The sequence below is a fragment of the Ursus americanus genome, chromosome 12 (genome assembly GCF_024610735.1).
Source record: "Ursus americanus isolate L20-20 chromosome 12, mUrsAme1.1.p, whole genome shotgun sequence".
Classification (NCBI taxonomy): Eukaryota; Metazoa; Chordata; class Mammalia; order Carnivora; family Ursidae; genus Ursus; species Ursus americanus.
Window position 1 is genome coordinate 64172893 of NC_142138.1, and position 23709 is coordinate 64196601.

The 23709-nt window shown below is 45.1% G+C and overlaps 1 protein-coding gene across 1 annotated transcript in view; it reads left to right on the forward strand.

Annotated features, from left to right (window-relative positions):
- The window catches only part of CD101 (CD101 molecule), a 36204-nt gene extending 13553 nt beyond the window's left edge, over nt 1-22651 (forward strand). Inside the window, exons 5-9 of the mRNA XM_045801417.2 lie at nt 3598-3981; nt 4692-5096; nt 8703-9113; nt 11943-12338; nt 19841-22651. Of these exons, the coding sequence (XP_045657373.2) occupies nt 3598-3981; nt 4692-5096; nt 8703-9113; nt 11943-12338; nt 19841-20076 (1832 nt within the window). The 3' untranslated portion in view covers nt 20077-22651. The remainder of the gene's footprint in view (nt 1-3597; nt 3982-4691; nt 5097-8702; nt 9114-11942; nt 12339-19840) is intronic.
- Nucleotides 22652-23709: the final 1058 nt, after the last annotated feature.

Here is a 23709-nt window from a genome sequence, read left to right on the forward strand (position 1 = left end):
CTTTAAATCTCAGCTTCCTCACATATAAAATAATGACATACAATTAGATTGTCCTGAAGTCCCTTCTTGCTGTCTTCGATTCGTTGATGCTATTTGTGATCAGTCTTCATTTCTGTACATTGGGTTTTTTTTTCTGAGCGGAAAATGCCTGTATTAATGAAACTCTCTGTCTTCTCTTTGTTATCTGTGTGATATGAGTATGTTAAGAGGAAAGAATGACACTTAGCCTCCTTCCTGGGGATCAAACACCTACATTATGCCCCCCGCCCCTAAACATCTTTCAAATGCCTTTGTCCATCCTCTATTATCTTAACCCACACAGAGAATGATAGTAGGTCTTAATTCTGCATCCAAGGATGGCTCAGAATAAGAAATGAAGAGGTAAATGGTAGCAGGCAGACTCTATTCCCTGCATTTTGCTGTAACGTGATATGCCTGTCCAAACGGGTCTGAGTATCAGAGGCACGAATGGGGAAGGCCACTCAGCTCTCGTTTCAAGTTTATGAAGGTTGGATGACCTTCAACTTGGTTGAACACTCAGTGCTTTTTGTGTGAAGAGAAAACAGACAAACCTACAACTAATATTAGGATGCTCTGGGCTAGGTATTATATTCAAAGTCTAGAAAGATTAACTGCCCAAGAGCACAGAACAAAACCCAACTAAAAATAGAGATACCCTTGTTTCACCTTCTCATTGGCGGCATCTCCAAAGATAGATAAATTTCCCTTTCACGCTCTTCTCTGTCGCCCCATTTGCTAGTAACGAAGGCACACCAGCTTTGGCCTAGAGTGGCACGCCAGGAAGTGTGTTGGTGTTAGTTTTCACACTAAACATTTGGTCTAACTTTCTAGGATTCAGGAAGAACTGTGTAGGCGGGTTTACATATTTACACGTAGCTAAATCTCTGCTTCATTCATCTCAGTCTCTGCTGAAACATATTTGTAAACCTTTCTTAAATTCAGCATGTGGGAATCTATGCCAAAGGGATCTGAAGGTGTGCTTTGTGGCACACAGATTGTAAGCCTATCAGTAGGATGGTCTTCTAAAGCTAAAAACATTTGTTTGTGTAGACTGGAGTCCAAACAGGGCCTGATATGTGGAAACAGAAAAAGTTATTAGCAAAGTTATTAAGGATCCTGTTGAGCATTCAGTTTTGAAAGTCAAACCAAAGTATGAACAGAGTTTTATCATGAAATTCATATTTGATGAGTATTTCAAACACAAGGGGGTACTCACTAACACTGTGAATGTGTAACTTACACACACTTGATAAGATTATTACTTCTTACCAAGAGGCAGTAATGACTGTAATGAACAAGGAAACCTCATGTTTTTCTTTTAAAAAAATGATGTTAGTTGAGGACTCTGAGAAACAGACTGAGGGCCTCAGAGGGGAGGGGGGTGGGGGAATGGGATAGACTGGTGATGGGTAGTAAGGAGGGCACGTATTGCATGGTGCACTGGGTGTTATACGCAACTAATGAATCATCAAGCTTTACATCGGAAACCGGGGATGTACTGTATGGTGACTAACATATAAGAAAAAACCATAAAAAAAAATGATGTTAGTTGAAACTAACCATAATGGTTATATTCAAGTAGTGAGATTATGAGTAATAATTTCCTCTTTATTTTCTAAACATCAGTTATGAGTCAATTTTTAACTCAAAAAGAACGTCAAGGGGCGCCTGGGTAGCGCAGTCGTTAAGCGTCTGCCTTCGGCTCAGGGCGTGATCCTGGCGTTCCGGGATAGAGTCCCACATCGGGCTCCTCCGCTGGGAACCTGCTTCTTCCTCTCTCACTCCCCTGCTGTGTTCCCTCTCTCGCTGGCTGTCTCTCTGTCGCATAAATAAATAAAAATCTTAAAGAAAAAAAAAACAAAAAAAAACCAAAAAGAACGTCAAGTATAATCCTGCCTCCACTACCCAAAATCTGGAAGCAGGTTTGCATCTAGATAGATATAGATATAGACTATTAAATATTATTTAAATAATAATTATTTAATTACTTAATAACAATCATTTAATTATTTAATAGTATTAAATGTATTAAAATATTAAATACATGTATTTTTTAAAAAGATGGTATTTATTTATTTGACAGAGAGAGAGAGAGAGCACAAGCAGGGGGAGCTGCAGAGGGAGAGGGAGAAGCAAACTCCCCCCTGAACAGGGAGCCCGATGTGGGGCTTGATCCCAGGGCGCTGAAATCATGACCTGAGCCGAAGGCAGACGCTTAACCCACTGAACCACCCAGGCGCCCCTCAAGACATGTATTAAACTTATTGTGGACATCGACCTTCATCTGCCTTTGTAACTTACATACAGATATACATAGGGCAGGAGAAAACGGAACTCCTTCCTTAGCAGGGAGGAACAATTTGCCAATTCATTTAGATCCTATTTAGATTTCTCATCCCATTCTATTTTGTTTTCTCTCTTTTGGCTTTGAACTACCTCACTTTCACTAAGTGCCTGTCATTACGACCAATGCTAATAGCTCCCCTTTACTGAGTACTCTCCCTGGCCAGCCAGGCTAAGCCCTTTGGCATGTACCACTTATAGTCGTCCCAACAGCGCAATAACATAGATGCTATTATTACATTCGTATATACAGGAAAGAAAATCGAGGGTCAGGGAGGATAACTGTCGCCCAACATAATTCTGATGGCCCAGGACCTTGGCCTTAAACCTGAGATACATGAGCTACCGAGGTGTCTTTGCTTTGCCCACAAAGCACCCAGGACAAAGCCTTGCACAGGAAGTACCTGTTGAATGAATGTTTGCATTTCTGCATATCTTGAATGTCCCATCTGGGAGCCAGATTTGTATTTTGTAGTTTAACATTATAGTTCAGGTATAAGAAGGATCTCCCTTCAACCAATGGTATATATATGAGAATATGTGATTTGAAAAAGAGAAATCTATCTATGAGTGTATTATCCCCCAAGTAATTGTTTTTAATGGTGGTATTTTGTTTGTGTTGTTGTTTTTTTTTTTTTAAATAAACTCTACAACCAACGTGGGGCTCAAACTCATGACCCTGAGATCAAGGGTCTCATGCTCTATGGACTGAGCCAGCCGGGCACCCCTAATGGTAGTTTTTGCACAGAAATCTAATTACCAATACTCCTTTCCTGTTCAAAACACATACTAATTAGGGAAAGATAAGTAGGGAGAGGAATATTTTGATCTGTGAAAGATAAAATTCCAAAAAACTAAAAATTTAAATAAACATAGCTTCATTACTTCCAGGCTCACACACCCACCCTAATTAATCTAACAAAATATTACCAGATGTTTTCCCAACTCGATGTGCTTAATGAAGGACTGATTTAACAAATCACTAAAAAGAACGGCAAATTATAAATTGTTTAAGTGTAAATAAGTTCTCCTGATTTTTTTTCTGCTGTCTTGTTCCCACTATTTAAGTGTTTTGCAAATCTCTTTTCCGGGGGTGGTAACAGCAGTCAACAGCCTGATCTGATTTGTCACAAACTAGTCGAGGCCTAATTAAAGAGATTTCACCGTGTTTTAGAAAAATTTTCATTTACTTGAAATCCTTTTTTTTCCCCCTCTCAAATCTGTAATCCACAGCAAGAAATGTGGTCTTATCTACCAAGAACAAGCAGCAAGCAGTGTGGGAAGGAGAGGCATTAACCCTTCTCTGCAAGGCCGATGGGGCTGAGAGTCTCCTGTCCATGGAATTTTGGCGCCTCCCACGAGGCCAGACGCAGCCGGAGTTTGTGGCTGGCGTGCAGCAGGACGGTACCGTGCGCCTGGGCACTTCCTCCGAGGAACTCCATAACCAGAGCCCCACGAGGCTGCAGAAAATGGACTGGGCCACCTTCCAGCTGGAGATCAGCTCCACCAGCAGCACAGACAGTGGCGTGTATGAGTGCAGAGTGTCTGAGGGTGCCTGGAACCAGGCCAGAGGTCGGAGCTGGACTCAGAAGTTGGCAGTCACTGTCCAGTCTCTTCGTAAGTGTCAAAGAACTCCTGTTCTAAACTTACATGTATCCGCGGTACCTTCCTTGGCAGTGAGATGCGGTGGAATTTGGTGATGTGTCATCCCGAAACCCCTCATTGTGGCGCGTACAGCCCAGGACACAGAGCGTAGTCTCTGGCTGCCATGTCTGTCCACTAATCTCTAAAGTTGACTCATCTCTGTAAGGATCCTCTGTAGGGTGCCACTTGTCAGTTGTTAGTCAAAGCTGAACACAAAAGCCTATGAACGGGAGTAGACCTGTAGAGGACCTGTGCCCGCTGGACCTGAGCCTCATACATCCAGGCTTCTGTCGCTGCAGCCCTGGGCTTGCACGGTCTCTTCAAGCCTGTGCAAAGGAGGAACGCAGAGCCCATGAGTGGAAATAAGGGGAGGGCAGCCACCCGTTGTGGGGGAGATGGGGGGCGGAGCACTCCACCCACTCAGGAGCAGCTGTCTAAGCAGCAGGCTGGAGAAACACTGCCTGTTTGTTGTCACTGCTGGGAACGCTCTTAGAAGAGGATCAACTTAGGAAAATTGAGGACAGCATTCAGGACAGACTGTACTGTGAGTCAACTTTGAGCCCCAAAGAGCTGATGCTCCCAACGTCTGAATGCACAGTTCCATGTGAAGAGGTGGTGAGTAGGAAAACTTGGATTTGATAAACACATTGACCATGGCGTTTCCCATTTATTTCTGCCCACAGAGTCCAGCTTACGGGTTAAGCTGATGAGCCGTCAACCCCAAGTGGAATTAGCCAAGACCTTTGGCCTGTCCTGCGTGGCAGAGGCTGACTACACCAGCCTCGGGGTGCTGCTCGCCGTGACGTGGCAGTTCCAGCCGGCAAGATCTCAAGTCTTTCATCCACTTGTTCGAATCACCCATAATGGCACTATTGAGTGGGGGGATTTCCTATCTCAGTTCCAAAAGAAGACAAAGGTTTTCCAGTCTTTATTTCGTTCTCAACTCCTAATCCATGATGCCAGCGAGGAAGAAGCAGGAGTTTATCAGTGCAAAGTAGAAGTATACGTCAGCAATTCCCTATGCACACGTGGCCCCGCGAGGGCTTCTGCTGTCTCTCACTCACTGATGATAGCCATCACTTTACCAGGTAAACACCATAGGAAAGTAATCCCTGCTTTAAAAACAAACAATTTCTCCTATTTTGGGTAAGTTATAGAGTTAAAACATAACATGCTTTCCCCCCATGTTTTGACTGTATAAATTAGCACTGTATAAAACCGATATCCAGATTACAGGAAGTTAGTACACATGGGATGGCCACACTGGTTGTTAAAACATTGACATACCTCCACGCTGACTACCAATAACTATTGCTCCACGCCCCTACCCCCTCTTCCCATAAGTCCCCACCACCCAGCAACTGAAAGGTAAAACGGGGAGCTTCTCGGACCGGCTCCTGTGGAGAGGGAGGCATTCTTTGGATTGGTCACTGCCCGTGCCTTACTGATCATTCAGTTTGGACTGTCTCCCTTACTGATATGAATAATGTCAATTCCATTAGAATACATTTATCCTCTTGGTTTAACATGTTAAGGTATAAGAGAGAATCTGATTATCGCCAAATATAATTTACCTCGTCAGTTGGTGAAAGAGCAGAGGTAAAAAAAAAAAAAAAAAAAGGAAAAAAAAGGACACAGCCTGGGCAAAAGCCCTGCTGGGTCACGTATCTTCTTTTATGACTTCTGTTCTCTCAAGACATTGTGTTCAAGAGCCTTTGAAATCATTTCCACATGACAGGCACTGGCGAGCGGCTTCACTTTGGGCAAGTCACTCAATCTCTCCAAGTCTGGGGACCTCATCCCTAAACTGCTGCTGTGCACTGTAAAGGTGGTGACATATGTGATGTGTCCAGGACAATGCCTGATGCATCAAGCAGATGCTCAGACATGGTAACAGCCATTATTCTCTCTGCTGCTGAGTGACATTTTCGGCAATAGTGATGATCTCCTTGTTGATTAACTCATGGCTTAATTGCCTTGTCCTTCCCGTGGTATTTGAAATTGTCAACCCAATCCTTTCTTCTTGAAACTTCCTTTTTCCTTGGCCTCGTGACGCAAGATTTTCTTCGTCCCTTTCATAACACTCTGTTTCTTCTCATTCTCTTTCGCAAAATTCTCCTCCTTCACAGATCCATTCCTTTGCGTTTCAGCCTTAGCTTGCTCTCTTCTCATTCCGTACAGTCTCCTGACGTGGGCTTATTCCTCCTCCTGGTTCAACCTATATACTGATAACTCTCAAATCCATTACCCTGAAAGGCTTCTCTTTCGATCTCCAGACTCGTTATGCAATTACCTCCAAGGCATATCTGCACTCAGTAAGTCCAAACATAAAAGCACTATTCTTATTCTTCCAAAGCTACTCCTCCTACACTGTTCTCCATGTCCTCACCATCCACCAGTGGCCCAGGTGAGAAACCACAACGCCTCCAGATCCACCTCATCCAGACTCCCACAGCACGGCCTGCAAGATCCTTTATAACCTGGTACATTTACGTCTTTCTAGCATCATCTTCTTCTTTTTTTTGATAATTTAATTTTTTTATTTAATTTTTTATTATGTTATGTTAGTCACCATACAGTACATCCTTAGTGTTTGATGTAGTGTTCCATGATTCATTGTTTGCATATAACACCCAATGCTCCATGCAATACGTGCCCTCCTTAATACCCATCACCGGGCTAACCCATCCCCCAGCCCTCTCCCCTCTAAAACCCTCAGTTTTGGGATTCTATTACTATTTTTTTATTATAATATTTTTTATTATATTATGTTAGTCACCATACAGTACATCCCTGGTTTCTGATGTAAAGATTCCATGATCCTATAGCTGCGTATAACACCCAGTGCACCATGCAATACGTGCCCTCCTTACTACCCATCACCAGTCTATCCCATTCCCCCACCCCTCTCCCCTCTGAAGCCCTCAGTTTGTTCCTCAGAGTCCATAGTCTCTCATGCTTCATTCCCCCTTCTGATTACCCCCCTTTCTTTATCCCTTTCTTCTCCTACAGATCTTCCTAGTTCTTATGTTCCATAGATGAGAGAAACCATATGATAATTGTCTTTCTCTGCTTGACTTATTTCACTTAGTATTATCTCCTCCAGTGCTGTCCATGTTGCTGCAAATGTTGTATAATCATTCTTTCTGATAGCTGAGTAATATTCCATTGTATATATGGACCACATCTTCTTAATCCAGTCATCTGTTGAAGGGCATCTCGGCTCCTTCCACAATTTAGCTATTGTGGACAATGCTTCTATGAACATTGAGGTGCATATGGCCCTTCTCTTCACTATGTCTGTGTCTTTGAGATAAATACCCAGTAGTGCAATTGCTGGATCATAGGGTAGCTCAATTTTTAAGGGACCTCCACACTGTTTTCCAGAGTGGCTGTACCAACTTGCATTCCCACCAACAATGTAGGAGGGATCCCCTTTCTCCACATCCTCTCCAACAATTGTTGTTTCTTGCCTTGTCCATTTTTGCCATTCTCTAGCATCATCTTCTACTTTCCATATTGAACTTGAGCTCTGGCCACACCGAACTACTTGCAGGCCCTCAAAATACCCTATGTTTTCTCTCACTTTCAGTCTTTGTTCAAGTCACAGGTTTTGTGTGGAACTCTTTAACCTCTTCTCCACCAGACAAATTCCTATGAACTATGAAGACTTAGCTTCAAGATCTCTGCTCCAGGAAGCCTCCCCCTCACCCATATTTGAATTAGATGGTCCTGCCCTGTGCTCTGACAGCCACTTCTGCATACCTCCATCACACGTGGCTGACACAGTCTTGTAATCTGTAAGTCTCTGTGCCTGTACTAGTTTCTCCCTCTAGACTGTGAATCCACTGATGGGAGGTATCCACAGAGCCAGAATGGTCTGGCACATAACACAGTATGTGCTTAATACATATTTGTTGAAGGGAGAGGAAAGGGACCTACTGCAACTTTAAGAAGCAGTTACAAAAGTAGAATTAGTGATATTAGCAAGAAGTTAGAATAAGGTTTGAAAGGCAGCTTGTAGCATTGATCTTCCTGACAGCAGAAAAGCTGCTGGATTAAAAGGATAATTGACTCCATATCTGTATGAGATTCCCACAGTTGACTGGCTGCAAAGAGACATACAATTTTAATAGCCCCATGTACAACTTCCTTTGGTTTACCCATATTTGAAGGCAGATACAAACAAGGACACATCAGTGAACTTTGAATCCAGGAGTATTCTGGAGAGTGAGCACACAGACAAAGAACTAATAGGGCCACTTTCTCTCACTTTGATTTATGAAATGCGACAGAAGAGAAGATGTCTATGCTTCAATAGTGAGGAATTATCATGTGCAAGAGATTGGTTTTCTGTGTGATACTCCATGCTGCCCCATGTTCCCTATCCCACTCTGCCGGGTAAGGGTAGAACCGGGACCGGTGACTGGAAGATATGGAGTGGTAAAATGCAACTTGACATCAGAGAGAATTCTCTAGTGGCAGAGATGTCCAAAGATGGAATGGGCTGTTTTGTCAATTGGTGAGCTGTTCAGAGGCTCAGTGGGCAGTTAGTGGGGCTGCTGGGGAAGGAATTCCCACATCCAATGGATGTAGGAGGCATTGCCCTAGTTGACCTCTAATATCCCTTCTACCTTAAAATTCTATTTTCTAGCAAAGTAACAAAAGTCACTGTCACCATTCTTTTAATTTAGAGAGCAAGCTGCAAGTGAACTCGAGCAGTCAAGTCCGAGAGATCCTCATCAACTCCAACACCGACATAGAATGTAGCGTCTTGTCCCGGTCCACCGGAGACCTTCAGTTGGCTGTCATTTGGTACTTCTCTCCCAGTTCCACTAACGCAACTTGGCTGAGGATCCTGCAAATGGACCAAACCAATGTTGTAAAATATGGGGATGAATTTCCCACCCCACGGAGAAAACAAAAATTTTACACTGAGAAAGTTTCCCAAGACTTGTTTCAGCTACACATTGTGAACATGGAAGACAGTGATCAAGGCAAATATCACTGCACTGTGGAGGAATGGCTCTTGTCTACAAATGGCACTTGGCACAAGCTTGGAGAAAAGAAGTCAGGCCTGACAGAATTGAAACTCAGGCCCACAGGTAAACCTCGCAAGTATATCCTCACCTGTCTTGCTGTAGGATTGCCATCTTCTCTTGGGCAGCTCTTCTCTGGAGTGGTCATGTGAAGGCAGAACTATGACCCAGGGTCATAGGAATAGTGTCCACCTACACAACGAATGTAGGACCCGGTGGTCCAGCAAAGGAGGCGGGTGTCACTTAAGGTGAATCAATCTGAGGCTTCCAGGAGCTTGGATGGGAACAAGATCCCTTTGATTGGTTTGCTTATCAGCCTGGCAGCCTGGTCTATGGAGCTACCCAGGGTGTCGTATCTCTAGATCTCTGTAATAACAAGCTGTGTCATTCCAGTGGGGCTCTACTGTAATTTGGCAAAGAAAGAGTAATACGAAGCATATTTCTCCCACTGTGAACAGAAACTGTACAACTCTATAGGGATGTGTGGAGAAATTGCTTTTCAACATTTGGCTGCCTAAACATAAGGCGAATAAGAGTAGTTAACTGTTGGAATGGCTTACTGAGGGAGTCTCCTCTTCCTCAGGAGATCTTTAAAAATGTAATAGAAGTTCCATCCATTTGCATTGGTCTAGGAGTGCTGCGGTCTAAATGTGGGCAGGGTTGATTAGATCTCTCGGTATTAGTTAGGTCACCTCCAATGTTGATTAAAATTAAATGAATGTCACAGCTAAGGTTTGGGAACTGGCTGAGATCCAACAGCACAATGCAAATAAGTTAATCTAGTTTGGTGCTTAAAATTTTATTTTCAATGTAACATCCAAAAATAAGATTATAATGAACATTGCTATGAATTAGACAATTAGAGATACAAAGAAAAATAAAGCACAGCTTTTGCCTTAAGGAGCTTACAATCTGTTGGGGGCAGCAGAGCAAAACAGTAGCTTAGCATGGGGCTCTCTTCCTGCCGCTCTGGTTCCCCTTCTCCATGTTCTTCAGGCCCTTCTTCTTCCTGCTAAATGTGGGTGTTCCTCAGGGACAGATCCTGGGTCCCTTTGTCTTATTATTCTCTGCTGTCTTCAGAACTTCTTAGATTCTGCTTTGGTTTCAACTACCACCTTTGATGAAATTGCTGTAGGTCTTTATGCTTAGCTCCGGGTCTTTCTACCCAACTGCCTGTTGTACATTTCTACTTGAATGCCTCTGAGATCCTTACCCTCAGCATGTCCCAAATAGCATTATCATCCTTGCCATCCCACAAGACTTGTGTATACTTCTGCACTCCCCATCTGTGTGGCTGGCAGCCCTTTCTCCCAGTTGCCCAAGCCAAATTTCGACAGTGTATGCACACCCCTCTAAGGAGGCAACTCCTTAGCTCAAGCTAGCAGACACCTCCCATCCAGAAATGTGGGCTCAGTGTTGTCTAATCTTTTAGTACATCAAGAAGTGCCTAAAACCTTTCTTGTGTGACATCGCTCGATTTGAGAATGTATGCAACTAATCCAAATTCTTTTCAAATTCTGAGAGTGTCAAACAAAACATATCTGTGGGTGGGGTGTGGCTGGCTAGGGGTGGCCAGCTGTACACCCTGGTGTAGGGTGTGAGTTAAGGAAGAGTCCTCAGGGAAAGATACTGAGAAGGAGTGGTCAGAATTGTAGGAGAGACATTTTCTCTGAAATCAAAAGAGGATGGAATTCAAGAAGAAAATGGACTTAGTGATGAAACCTACAGAGAGGACAACAAAATGAGAGTATCTTGACCTGGGAAATTGGGCCCATACTGAGGATCTTGCCAGAGCGTGGAGATGGAATTGGCAACCTGATTGCAGTCGAGTAGGGAGGAATTTGAGATGAGGGAGCAGAGACAGTATCACAGAAACTAATATTAAACATGCTTTGTCATGAAGGGAAGGAGAGAGTAAGGATAGTAACAACAACAACAAATCCAGGATCAAAGTTATTCTTTTTTAAACATTTTAAAAAAGATTTTTGTTTATTTATTTATTTGAGAGAGAGAGAGCACAAGTGGGGGGGCAGAGGGTGAGAGAGAAGCAGATTCCCCGCTGAGCCGGGAGCTCAATGTGGAACTCATTCCCTGGTCTCTGGGATCATGACCTGAGCCCAAGGCAGATGCTTAACCGACTGAGCCACCCAGGCACCCCAAAGTTATTCTTTTAGAGATAGATTAATAAATGTGTTTGTAGTAGAGTTGAAAATTTAGTGTATACTATAATTTCTTTATTTTGTTTGTAACTACTCTGGCCTTCATTCAAAGTTCTCACCTGCTGGTTAGGAGGGGAACTTTTTAAAAAGTAAATGTCAAAATCTGTTTAAAACTTAGTCAACTGGTGAATCGTTGAACACTACATCAAAAACTAATGATATGTTGGCTAATGGAACATAATTTAAAATCTCTCCTTGAGTGATATTCTAACACTTATATAAAGGTGTTCAATCTCTCAGATAGCCTCCTCTTTCTTTGCGTCTAGAACTGAGATGATATCTGGGCGTAAGAGAGGAGGGTAACTTGCTAAGAATGAGGGGCAGTGGTGCAGTAAACAGCTTGAGGGGATGGCTGGAAGTTTTGAATGATCCCTTTGGGAAGTAGAAGAAAGAGTTGACCAGGGAAGGGTAAAAGTAGCAGGGCAGGGCCCCCACTGAAGCTGGGTGGTTTCAGGGACAGGTTTGCAGCAGACAAGAGGTAGGGCTGAAGAAGGAAAATGGGTGGTTTGATTCATAGCGCAGAATGTTCTAGCGAAAGGACAGGGGTCCAGGAAAAATGTTAAATGTCTAAGGATTTTAAGACAGCATCTCCTCAATAAGAGCTAGATTTTTCAGAGGAGGTATCCAACATAAAAATCTGGATTTTTCTCTAATTTATTGCCATTTTATTTCCTAGGAAGTCAAGTACGTGTCTCCAAAGGGTACAGGACAGAAAATGCTACTGAGCACGGAGACGTGGCCTTCCACTGCAGCCTGGAGAGTTTTGGCAGCTCAGCTTCCCTGTTCTCTGTGATGTGGTACTGGGACAGGGAAAATTCTGGAAGGAAGACACTAGTACACCTGCAGCATGATGGCTTGCTGGAGTATGGAGAAGAGGGGCTCAGGAGGCATCTGCACTGTTACCGTTCATCCCATACAGACTTTGTCCTGAAGCTTCATCGGGTAGAGATGGAGGATGCTGGGCTCTACTGGTGCAGAGTGACAGAGTGGCAGCTGCATGGCAGCCCAAGCAACTGGGTCAACCAAGCCTCAGATGAGTCACAGCCTATGGTGCTCACAGTGCTGCCTTCAGGTAATGAGGGGCTAATCTGCCTTGGCTCGTGGTCAGGAGAATCTTCGTCTCCCCTCTTGTGCTTTCCCTCTCAGCTATGTTTTGCTGAAAACAATTTACAGATTCCCTAAAGAAAGTGACTGTCATTTCGCTCAGTCATAGTTTCCATTTCTCATTTGGACAGACAAGGTCTACGTGAGGTTTTGGCATAGCCATTTAAATGTCAGGGGCATCTGTCTTGCTTCCCCCCCTTCCCCTCCCAAACAAAAAAGCCATCAACATCGTATCCCTTTAAAGAACAAAAATGTTCCCAGCAGACATCTTTTCCTCTTGGCTGATTCTCCAGTTCAGAAGGCTCAGATCTGCAGTAGGAGTTGGAATGAGGGATAGGGGCATGGTGACTTTAGGTTTCATTTGGTTGAACCAAAGTCAGCTACATCTAAATGCTCCCCACCTCAAAAACAAAACGTAACCTTTCTCAATGAGTAAGTGCCAAGATTCTTATCACTCTATATGTTCAACAAATTAGCAGGATTTTGATGATAGTCATTCGGTGTACCTCTCCTAATGGCAGCTTGCCAGGCATTGAAGGAGGAAGTGTGCCCTATAGAACTTGTTTACGGAGTCCAGCAAGGAGGGTAGCTGCTGGAATACCTTGGCCAATGCGTGGCCATTCTCTGTGTGGGAAGGCCATCCTACTCAGCTGAGTGCACAGGGATGCAGAACAGGTGGTTGTGAAGGAGAGGAGAGCATCCTTCCTGCCAATCCAGTGCCAAGCATGTAATAGACATTCATTAAGCACTTGTTAACGAAAGCAACAATTTCTCCAGCCAGACCCGTAAATCTTCCCTGGTGATCAATGGGCTGGCTGATGTAGCCAGCTCATGGCTGAGCTGCTTCTTTCTGGTGGGGTTTAAGGAGAGGGTGAGAGGTGAGCTCTAAACTGAATGCACACTGGGAAAGGGATGCTGAAGACGCAGAGATGTGCTCTAAGTGCCCCGCACCAGGAAGGTAGGAGGAATCAATGAAAGACAACATTCCTAAAACACCGGCTGGCTTTGGTGACACTCCTTAGCGGGGATAAAGGGTGCTGCCCAGAATGGGTGGCAACTTCTCTGAAGTAGGTTAGTTGCATCCCAGCCCTGGCCAGGCTTCTAGAGTGGAAGCCAGAGTTATCTGATTTGTTCCCTGGGGCTTCATCATCTTCTTCCCCTGACCATTCTTCGGCAGAAGTCTTCTCCCAAGTGTCCAGAGACAATTTTTCTTCCTATCGGCTTTTCTTCTATTCCAACAATTATGGGAAGTTCCACAGCCCTGAGCACATTCCATACATGTTTTCTCACTGGAATTCCTAGGCCCTGTAGCATCAGCAGTTTTTTGTAGCAGAATAAATAGATAACAAGTGTAAGAAATATCTATTCTGTGACTAAAAAGCACATCTCCTCTGAGACAGATGGGATCCTTCACAGCATATATATACTGTTAATCTTTGTGGAATCCTTCGAAATCAGGTGAAAGGTTTTAAAAAAGATGAACTCTGGAAAGAAAACATTAAAAATCGGTGGTCTTTGTATTCTTTACAGTTGAAGAAGCTTGAAAGCCTGTGCCATGATAAGCTGAGGGTTTTCATCATAAACACAGTTAAGGGTTCCCAAGTCAATCCTCGATTATAGCATCTCGCTTCCTCTATCTGTCTATTCCTTTCTGGTATTTGCGTAGTTGTAGAGGCAGTGAGGGGGGATGAAAAATCCCAGGGTTTGGAATCAGACAAGCCTAGGCTCCAATCACAGCCCTGCCACCTACCTACGAGCTCTGAAATCATACCCTGTTACTTAACCTCTGTGAATCTCAGCTTACTCATAACGTGAGGATCATTATACAAATGTGTATAAAGTATCTAACATAGTCCCTAGAATATTGTGAGTACTCAGAAAATGTTAACTCTCTTTCCCCTTATGCCACCGACCATGCTACACACACACACACACACACACACACACACACACACACAAGTACATATATACGTATGGATAGATCCGTGTATGTGACAAAAATATTTTAAGTTGTTCAATAAGTAACTATATGTGAGGATCTGAGAACACAAAAACATGTATTACAGAGTCTTTCCCCAAAGAGCTTAGATTCTGATGAAGTCCAAAATGATAGGGGACATCAAAGTAGTAGCCTCAGGACGAAGGAACAGAGGCAGGGCTGGGATAAAGGGCTGGGTGGGGAGGAGATCCGGGAAGTTCCCCAGGGTATGCAGCCTATGAAAAGGAAAAGAACATATTTTAGGAAAAGGAAAGACTATGCAAGATGATCATAAAAGCTGTGGCACAAGGGCAAGAGAGGAAGTCGGTGAGATGGGGAGGGTACGGATCTCAAAGGGAATGGTGAACGTATTCATGAACATCATGGAGTGTCAACAAACTAGTGCAGGCAGGCGAGGAACATCATGAGATTTGCATTTTAGAAAGCTCCCATTGGGAGCTGTGTTAAAGATGAACTGGAAGGGAGGCAGACACAGAGTTGGGAGAACTATCTGAAATTGATAGTAGGAACCCAGGTGAGACGAGATGAAGGCCTGAATTTAGGCAGTGCACCTAAGAGCTGAGAGAAGGGTGGGCATTCAGTGTCAGGAGGCCTCATCTGCAGGAGTTAGATACTGATTAGATATATGTGGAGGGTGCGTGAGCAGAAAGGGAGAATCAAGGATGAATAGCAAATTTCTAACATGGGTGGATATAGGAGAAAGGTCTAAAGGAGAAATTAGTTCAATTGTGAATAAGCTGGGCTGGAACTAAGTTTGAAGCACGTGTGAATTATCCAAAGAGATCTACCCAATAGACATGGGGACTTTCAAGTGAGATCTTTGCCAGAGTTATAGATTAGAAGGCATCAACTTATAGCCAATAATGGTGCCTGATGATGGATTCCTGAGATATATCACCGTTGATCAGGGGAGTGCAGAAGAGGAGCCTGTGAAGGAGAATGAAAGGAGTAGCCAAGAGGTAGGAGGAAACCCAGAGTGTGGTGGTATCATAGAAACCAAAAGCAGAGAAGGTATCAAGAAGGAAGGGAAAACCAACAGACTCAACTATTGCAGAGGTCAATTAAGATAAGAATGGGAAAACACCATTGGATTTCACACTGTAGGGCAATTGCAGACAAGTAATGAGAAAAGTCAGACTGCAGTGATAAAGTGGACACAGCAAATACAGATTACACTTTCAAGAGCTTTGATGGAAAGGCAAGAGAGAAAATAACATGGTGAGAGGTGTCAGTGGAGTTTCACTTTGTTCTGGTTTGGTTTGGAGGTGGTAGGGACTTGTGCACGTTTACATTCTGGAGGGGAAAGAGGCAGTGGCGAGGACAGAGGGGAAGATTAGAAGAGGCTAGACCAACAGTCCAACACCTTGCATCGACATAGACCTCATCCTGTCTGGAATGCTCCTCCATGTCATCTTTCTCTGGTCAACATCTATGGATCCTTCACCTCCCAACTTAACCACCACCCTCTCAGTGACTTACCTTGTTCTCTTAGTCATCACACCTGTCTAATGTCCATCAGCACTGCCAGGCTGTACATTCTGAGAAGGCAAAGACTGCATGTCTCATTCCCAGCACAGCACAGTGCCTGGCACATAGAGATGCTCAAGGACTTACCGTATGACAGTGTAATCGCACGCCTCGTAAGGACCTGCTCCACGTATTAATAAAGTCCAGATCAGATATAACAGGCTACCAATTCTCACTTCTCCAGTGGTTTTCCACCACCTCTAGTGGCAATTTCAGGTTAGGTTAGTTTAGGACTACCTAATTAAACTGTGGAGCATATGGCTCAAGTGAAGGCAGAAAAGTTAAGAGGAATTTCCCTGGGGAATGGACCTTGCATCAGCTTCTCCATCTTATTTCCTTATCTATGACTATGCCCAGGTAGGGGCTAGAGACACCTTTGTCTTTTTACTTTACCCTCAGAGCCCAGACATAAATGTCTTATTCTAGAGAATTCACTGTGATTAATTAATAGGCAAGACTATAAGGCTTCCTGGGGACTGGATTAGTTGTAATTGTATGGTGTTTGCTACTATTCCCCAACTTCCATTTGGGTAAGGATAAACTTAGAAAGTGAGCCTTCAAAGGAGATATGTGCCCCTACTACACTGAAGTTTCTGGAGAGACCACAGAATTTATCTATGCTATCCCAGTACCTCCAACAAAGACTGGCACATAGTATTAAAAAAATGCTGGGTGAAACAATGAGCAGGTGAGTCTTCAAATGAAAAAGGATGCTGTCAGGCATCACTCATTCTGGGACGCACTCATATCAGGCTCCCTAACCCTACTTTTATTTCTTGGCAGGAGTCAACTCTTTCATGTGGCCACACTTGGCATAGTCAGTTGCCAAAGTTTTGGTGGGGGTGGAGAGGAGTTGGTAGCCCCCTCATTATCCTGTGTCTTTCTTCTGCTGAATTCAGTATTTCCAAGGTGATTTCAAAAAGGAGTGCTCCTCGTGGTGTGTTTGGCTGTGGGTGGAAGCAAGTTATGAACTAAATCTCATGATGAAGTGTTCTCATTACATATTTGGCTCTGTCTTGCAGACCTCGTACTTTGAGCATTGGACACTTACTTGGATTGATCCAAAATGCCAAACCTTAATGGTTCTGAATGTTACTAATTCTAATCCAGATATGGGTGAGAGGCAGATGGTGGGAAATGGGGATCGTGGGATCCAGAGCAAACACTGCCCTCCCAGAAGAGGTAATTTAGAAGCACTGGAGCTGACAGTTCCTAGCTGTTGGCCAATTCAGCACTGCGAAGGCGCACTTTGCCATCCTTTGATGGCAGATTGCTCCAAATAGAGCAGTCTCCTCCCCATTAAGATAGTCAAGCCCTCCGGCAATCCCTTCGTGCTGAAGGTGAGAGTCTCAGTGGCAAAAAAAAGCCAAGTACCAGATTTCACCTTCTGTGTGCCTGCCCCATCCCCTCATGATCACACCATCATCTAGCAACGGTGAGACCGAGATGAACTCTCACCTTCCAATTCTCTGCCACCCACGACTAGGAAGGGAAGTCAGAGTCTCCTACTGAGTAGTCATTAGACTCTCAGTGGATTGTCACCCAGTCATGGAGACAGAGGGACCAGAGATTGAAGGGAGAGTCTCGGCCAGTGGAAGAACATGGCCAAGCGTGTGGCCCCTGTGTGGGAATCAGCTGGTCCAGCCCTGTTCTCTGTCCCATCTCTTGAGAGACAGTTGCCTATGATTTTCCTAACATTCTAACTAGCATTACAACTAAAATTTATTTCTTACTGACTCAACAAATGCGCTGGGCACTCTGTTAAATACTTTACTGTGCATTATCTCATCACAACTCTAGAAATTATCATCCCCATTCGATCGATGAGGAAACTAATCATTATTGAAAATAAGTAACTTGTCCAATGTCGATAACAATAAGTTGAAGAGCCAGAATGTGAACCCAGCTTTCTTGGAGATGGTAGCCACTCACGACTCTGTGTGTAAGTAGTGGGGAGTGTCAAAGCCAGTACTCCTCCTCACTGTTCCCTACAGCTCCATTCTCTTTCAGCATCTCCATCTGTACCTCCTCCTTATCCACATGCCCTCAAATATATTCAGATAAGAGCTGGAGAATTATTGTAGTCAAACAGGGCCTTGGAGAGAGGGGTCAGGTAGGATATGGAGAGAGGGGGTGATAAGAATTAAAAGTCTAGCTTTATCATTGCCCACCCTTTCAAAAACAAAAACCAAATTTAGGCTGGAGAATCTAAATGAGACCTGAGAAAACCCAGGCCACAAACCCCTGTAGCAACTTGTGAGTCCTGAGAGCTGCCAGCCCATGTTCAGTGATGATCTTTACTCCATGCAGCATGCTGGCAGCCACCCTGGGTTCCTGTGGGTATAATTTACTCATGCAATTAATTCATTCATCAGTTTCCATTGATGACCCATGGACCAAGTGCTGGCAAAATAAAAAGATGCACAAGACATAGGCCCTGTCCTTCAGGAGTTCACAATGCAGGAGCTGGACACATGTTTAGATTCTTTTCTTGACTTCCAACAAAGAGACGTTCTTCAAGGTGTAAGATGCCTCAGCAATGCCGAGAACAGAATTCTTGCAGCAGAGGTTGGTGGAAATGACCTCTAAAGCTGTTTACATCTCTAGGAGTCTATAATCCCATGAATCCTATAACCTAACCTTTGAAGAAGAAATTGCTTATGTCATTACGATTTTCCAATAAAAGCACAGCTACGATGAGCACCCGATGTTTTGGAAGAGCCCTGGTTTCAGATACCCTGTCATAAATACGTGTAGCTGGAAGACTACATTTGGGAGTGGGTGTCTCTCCCAGCGTGTGTGTTTCCGCATGGAGAGTCTGACACAGGTCCTTTGACGAGTAACTCTGGGCGCTGCTTCCTGGAATCTGCGGTGTTTGCAGTCCTGTCCCTTTGCTTCCCTGCACACGTGGCCGGGAACCACTTTGGGGCGGCTGTGCGTGCTCTGCATGTCTGCGTGCTGACGGTGCTTCCCCACGGGCTGCAACTGCCCCATGGTCATGTGCCTCAGCCTGCCTTTATATAGTGTCCTTGCCCGTGTGGTGGCACTCAGTCCGATTCAATTCAGATCAGCGGAAGTGAACAGGCATGGTGTGCCAGGCCCTGTAGGGGACATGGAAACAAATGACACTATCAGGCATACTCAAGTAACTGATGAAACAAAGGTGATGGTTAAGTATCCTACCCACCACTACTCTAGGAACAGAAGAGGTCTACACCGAGGGGTGCGGGAGAAGAGGATCCAGGCAGACTGTGCCTGAGGCGGGTAGGATGACCCTGGGGAGGAAGCGTCATCTGAACTGGGTCAGAAGGACCCGGAGGATTAGGGTGCAGAGAGTGTGCCTGTTGGAGGCAATAGTGAGAGCCACACAGGAAAAGAGCCCAAAGGAGGGTGCCCAAGGGAGACCCCTCTGGAGAGTCAGGGAGGGATGGAGCTGCTCACTGTGGGTGCTGTTGGGTAAGGACCGCAGGCTGCGTGAGTGTGCACACACGCACATGTTGTGCGCGCGTGTGTGCATGTGTGCACCCGCACAGAAGAAGCAGCGGTGGGAATAACTCAGTTAAAAATTCAGGACCGGCAACAGAGTTGAGAACGAGGGCTGAATTATAGATCTCTTTTCTGAGGATAGAAGATTAAAGGAGAGGTTTTCTTTTTTGTTTTGTTTTTCTTCGCGGCTGTTGGTTTTAAGTAGGTCATTGGAGCCCCAGTGGTTGGAACTTGCTGGGTGAAGGCAGCGAGGCTGGAAAAGCACCATTCTGGACTTCTCTTCTCCCCACCGCTTCCCCCTTTCTGCCCACATGTGATTTAAAGGACCCACTGCTCTTTGGCCCCGTGGTTTTTACCTGTGTTTGCCTGTAACAGTAAATCCCCCAGGTGTTTATCGTTATTAGTGCAGGTAAGTTGGAGACTAATTATCTTCTTTATTGTTCTCCTTTTCATTGCAGAGCCCACGTTTCCTTCCAGGGTGTGCTCATCAACATCTTTACTCTATTTCCTACTGGTCTGCCCCTGCGTTCCATTGGTTCTTCTGTTCATTTCCCTCTTCTGCTTGTACCGCAAGGGCAGGAAGCTGTCAGCACTGAGTCTAAAAGCACAGAAAGAAAAGGCTCTCTGGGTGAACTTGAAAAGGGCTGGAGACTGGACAACAAACCGGAAGGAAGAGGAAGAGGAAGACCATTGAATCTGGAGAGCCGCCCGCAGCCCTGGGGCAGCCCGGGGAAAGTGCAGGCTTTGGAATCGGACTGAGCAGCAAGTGAAAGTGAATGAATCCTGATTGGTCCTTCTTGGCGTCTGTGGCCTTGGGCAAGTTACCTAGGAATCAGAGGGAATGTTTATTGAGCGTGTATGGGGGGTCCCTCACCTAAGTGTTTCTTTGTGTATTACCCTCATCTACCCCTTGCATCCTCCCAGGAGCTAGGTGATTTACCCTGTTTTCCACTGGCCATACCTCACAGAGGTTCAGGGTCCCTGTCTGTAAGGAGAGACCCTCCCTCACACAGCCTCTTGGGTATTCGGTGAGATCCCATGGCAAAGCCCGGGTGAGAATGCCCTGTGCTCTCTCCTCCCTTATGTCGCTGACTCCTGGGAAAGCATGCGGAGTGGTCCAGTCACACTGGCTCTAGGTTTATCTTTTGCCCCAGATAAGAGGTGTAGGAAGGGGCCTGATGTCAGCAAGGGAAAAGGTATTGGGGATATGCCCTTCATTCACATCCGATCTGCCTCCCAATGTGAGCGTGACTTCCTTTAAAGCAGAAATCCCATCTTTCCCTCATCCCATCTATAAATGCTACTCAGGAGTAAGTTCTGCATAGAGGGTGTCTGATCAGTATTGGTCCTTTGATGAAATTGTAAAGCATTTCGTAGTCTTTTTTCCTTCTTTTCTTTCTTCCTTCCTTCTTTTCTTTCCCCTTCCTTCCTTCCTTCCTTTTCTCTATTAGCATTAGGTCATTGCTAAGGGGAAAATCATCTTTTACAGCAGTGCTCTAATCAGCCCCCAAGGCCTCATACCTCCCCTTCCTCCCCACGCCAAAAGATCCATCTGGGTCCTGGCCCTGAGCCAATGCCTTATTTTCTTTGACCTGATGGCCTTAGGTTGTAGCACAGGGCACTGTGGTAGTGCCACTTTCCCCTCCTCCCCCAGCAGGGGTGAGGCACTTAGGGGAAGCAGTGGGTCAAGTCTGGTTCCTCAGGGTCCCCTGTTTTCAGCCAGGAATGGTCAGGGGGGCGGGGGTGGTTGGAGAGTGTCGTGGCTTACGGCTTTCAACAGCTGTCCCCCACGATATAACGACTGTTCCCACCGGGCCTGAGGTTTCCTCATCTTTGTTTCAAAAGCTGCTCAGGCCCTGTTGTAGCCAGAATTGGAAATCGATCAGTGCCACCTAACAGACTTGAGGAGACGTATCTATTTATTATCTATGTGACCAACAGGGTTGTTTTATCACTCACTAATTTGCATTTCCAAGGAGAGCAATTTATTTTTGATTATTTTATCAAGCACACATGTCTTCTCCAAACATAATTAGTTCCTTTGCAACGGGAGCATCGGCGGCTATGAGAACCCCAGTGTAGACCTATAGGTCCCTTCCGCTCATCTCCCTTTATGGGCTCATTTAAAATACTCCAAGTGTTTTCCTTAAATGTGTCAACACATTTGTCTCGTCCCTTTCAGGTAGGGTGGCATATTTTCCAGAAAACAAAGCTAAAGTTAAGACTTCTTGGAAAAGTATGGTGCCCCCTGCCTTTTTCCCCCCCCTCAGAAACCTGTATTTTAATTGGGATTTTGAAGGGAAAGGGAGCAGAATGGAACCCCGTCAGATAATCAGAGCGGATTCTAGTGCTGCCCCCTGCCTGGGGTCGTCTTTCCCCTGACTCCTTCCCTCTCTCCTCACCTGGGTCCCACCTTTCAGCTCAGAGCTCACCAGCCACTTCTTTGCGTTTGAATCCGACGCAGACAAGGCATGGAGCGGACACCGGGATGTCCAACTGCGCTGACCGGAGCCGAGCATCCCGGCCCCGGGAGAGGTGTGAGGGGTCCCGTGGGGACTCAGCCAGACACAGCTCCGGTCCCCCCAGGCCGTCACCTTGTTTCTTCTGGCTGCTGTGCTTTCAGACAGCACGCTGGATGTTCTAAGAAGCCACGTTGTGCTATTTGGCCCATTGTGAATTTTTAGGCAACTAAACCCCAAAGTCGTCTTTTCTCTTTTTTGAACCGAATAAAATTTGTGTTCACCTAAGTCAGTAGACGTTTTACATGAAACCTCTTCTCTTTCCAAAGAGGCACTCGTTCCATTTTACCCTCTAACACTTAGTGGAGAACTTCACTTTTATTCACCGATTTAAACTTTTCCATTCTATGTCAGCACCTGGTTTTCCTTTCAGCGTCTTGGGTTTTCAGTCCTCCTTGGCAACAGAACAAACCTGTCTCGGGAGTTGGCTACCTATGGCCCACAGGCCAAGCGCGGCCCACCACCCGTGTTTTAAAACACAAGTTGTTGGAAGACAGCGACTCCCGTTTGTCTGCATATTACCTCAGGCCGCTGTCATCACAAAACAGCAGAGGTGAGTAGTTCCCATGGAGACTGGATGCCTAAAATGTTTACTCTCTGGCCCTTTAAGAAAAAGTTTTCCAACCCTGCTGTGTTTCAGTGGCTAATGCTCTGTCTTAACCATGCCCTGTGTTCCTGGGACCCCTGACCTGTTGTATCAGTATCTGTTATACACCTGATTAACTGAAGAATAATCCGAGGTTCTCCAGATTGGTGTCTGGTCCAAGCCGTTGTCAAGTGTGAATCCTCTGCCGCTCCTACTAGAGATGGAATGCTCAGCACCCCGGAGGCGCTCTTGCTCTGTGCGGGATGAGATGACGTGGAGGTGACTAAGGCACGAATAGGCTGTTTTTGTTCTTTTTAGTCTCTGAAGACATGTCTAGGAAACAGCTGATGTAGGCAGAACATGAATACAATGGTGGAAAGTCAAGTGCGATAATGCTTTCTTACAATTGCACAGAAGTTGTTCATCATCTCAGAGTTTCAGGGCACCCCATGCAAAAGGGGTTGTAATTCCCGTCCTACAGGTAAGACAGGGACGCTTAGAGGGGTTGGGTGGATCCAGGATCATCCAGAAGAGTGAGAGCTCCGATTTAGGTTTGCTGGCAACCAATCCTAGACGCTTCCCACAGTAGACACTATGCTTAAAGTCACAGAGATGGGGACCATCTAGTGAAAATAATATCCATCTCGCATGGTTGTTATGAGCATGGAATCAGATACTTACATGGAGATAAGTTGTAAACCATTTTAAGTCATAAGTGAATGTGGGCATAACCAGGTTTTTTTTTCAGGCCTCACCTGTCTGTGCCCATAAATGAAATTAAATCAACAATTCTCAAATACTATAGACTTTTGCCCGCAAACTACTTACACGGGGTCTTGGCCATCTATAAAGCGTTCTTTGAGTATTTCTGGGGATTCCATAGCATTCGGGGAATCCATATGAGCTCATAAACAGGTCCACTCCCACATGGTTTCCTGCTGCTCTGCTCAGATCTATGGGCTCCCACTGCAGCTGGAATGCTGGAACATATGAGGTGTCAACGCTGGACGGCGTTCATTGGTCAACAAGGAAAAACACCTTTCATTCTGTCCTCATATCACACTCTGGATTGCAAACAAAACCAAAATTGCTTGTGCCCCCATGTCTCTAAAGATCGTGAAAACAGGTCCTTTAGCTGTTGCCCAGTACCTCCTTGCTCCATAGGGTCCAGCACCAGCCAGTCTGGGCCCAGTCTGGGATAGAGAGGCATCATGCTGTTTTC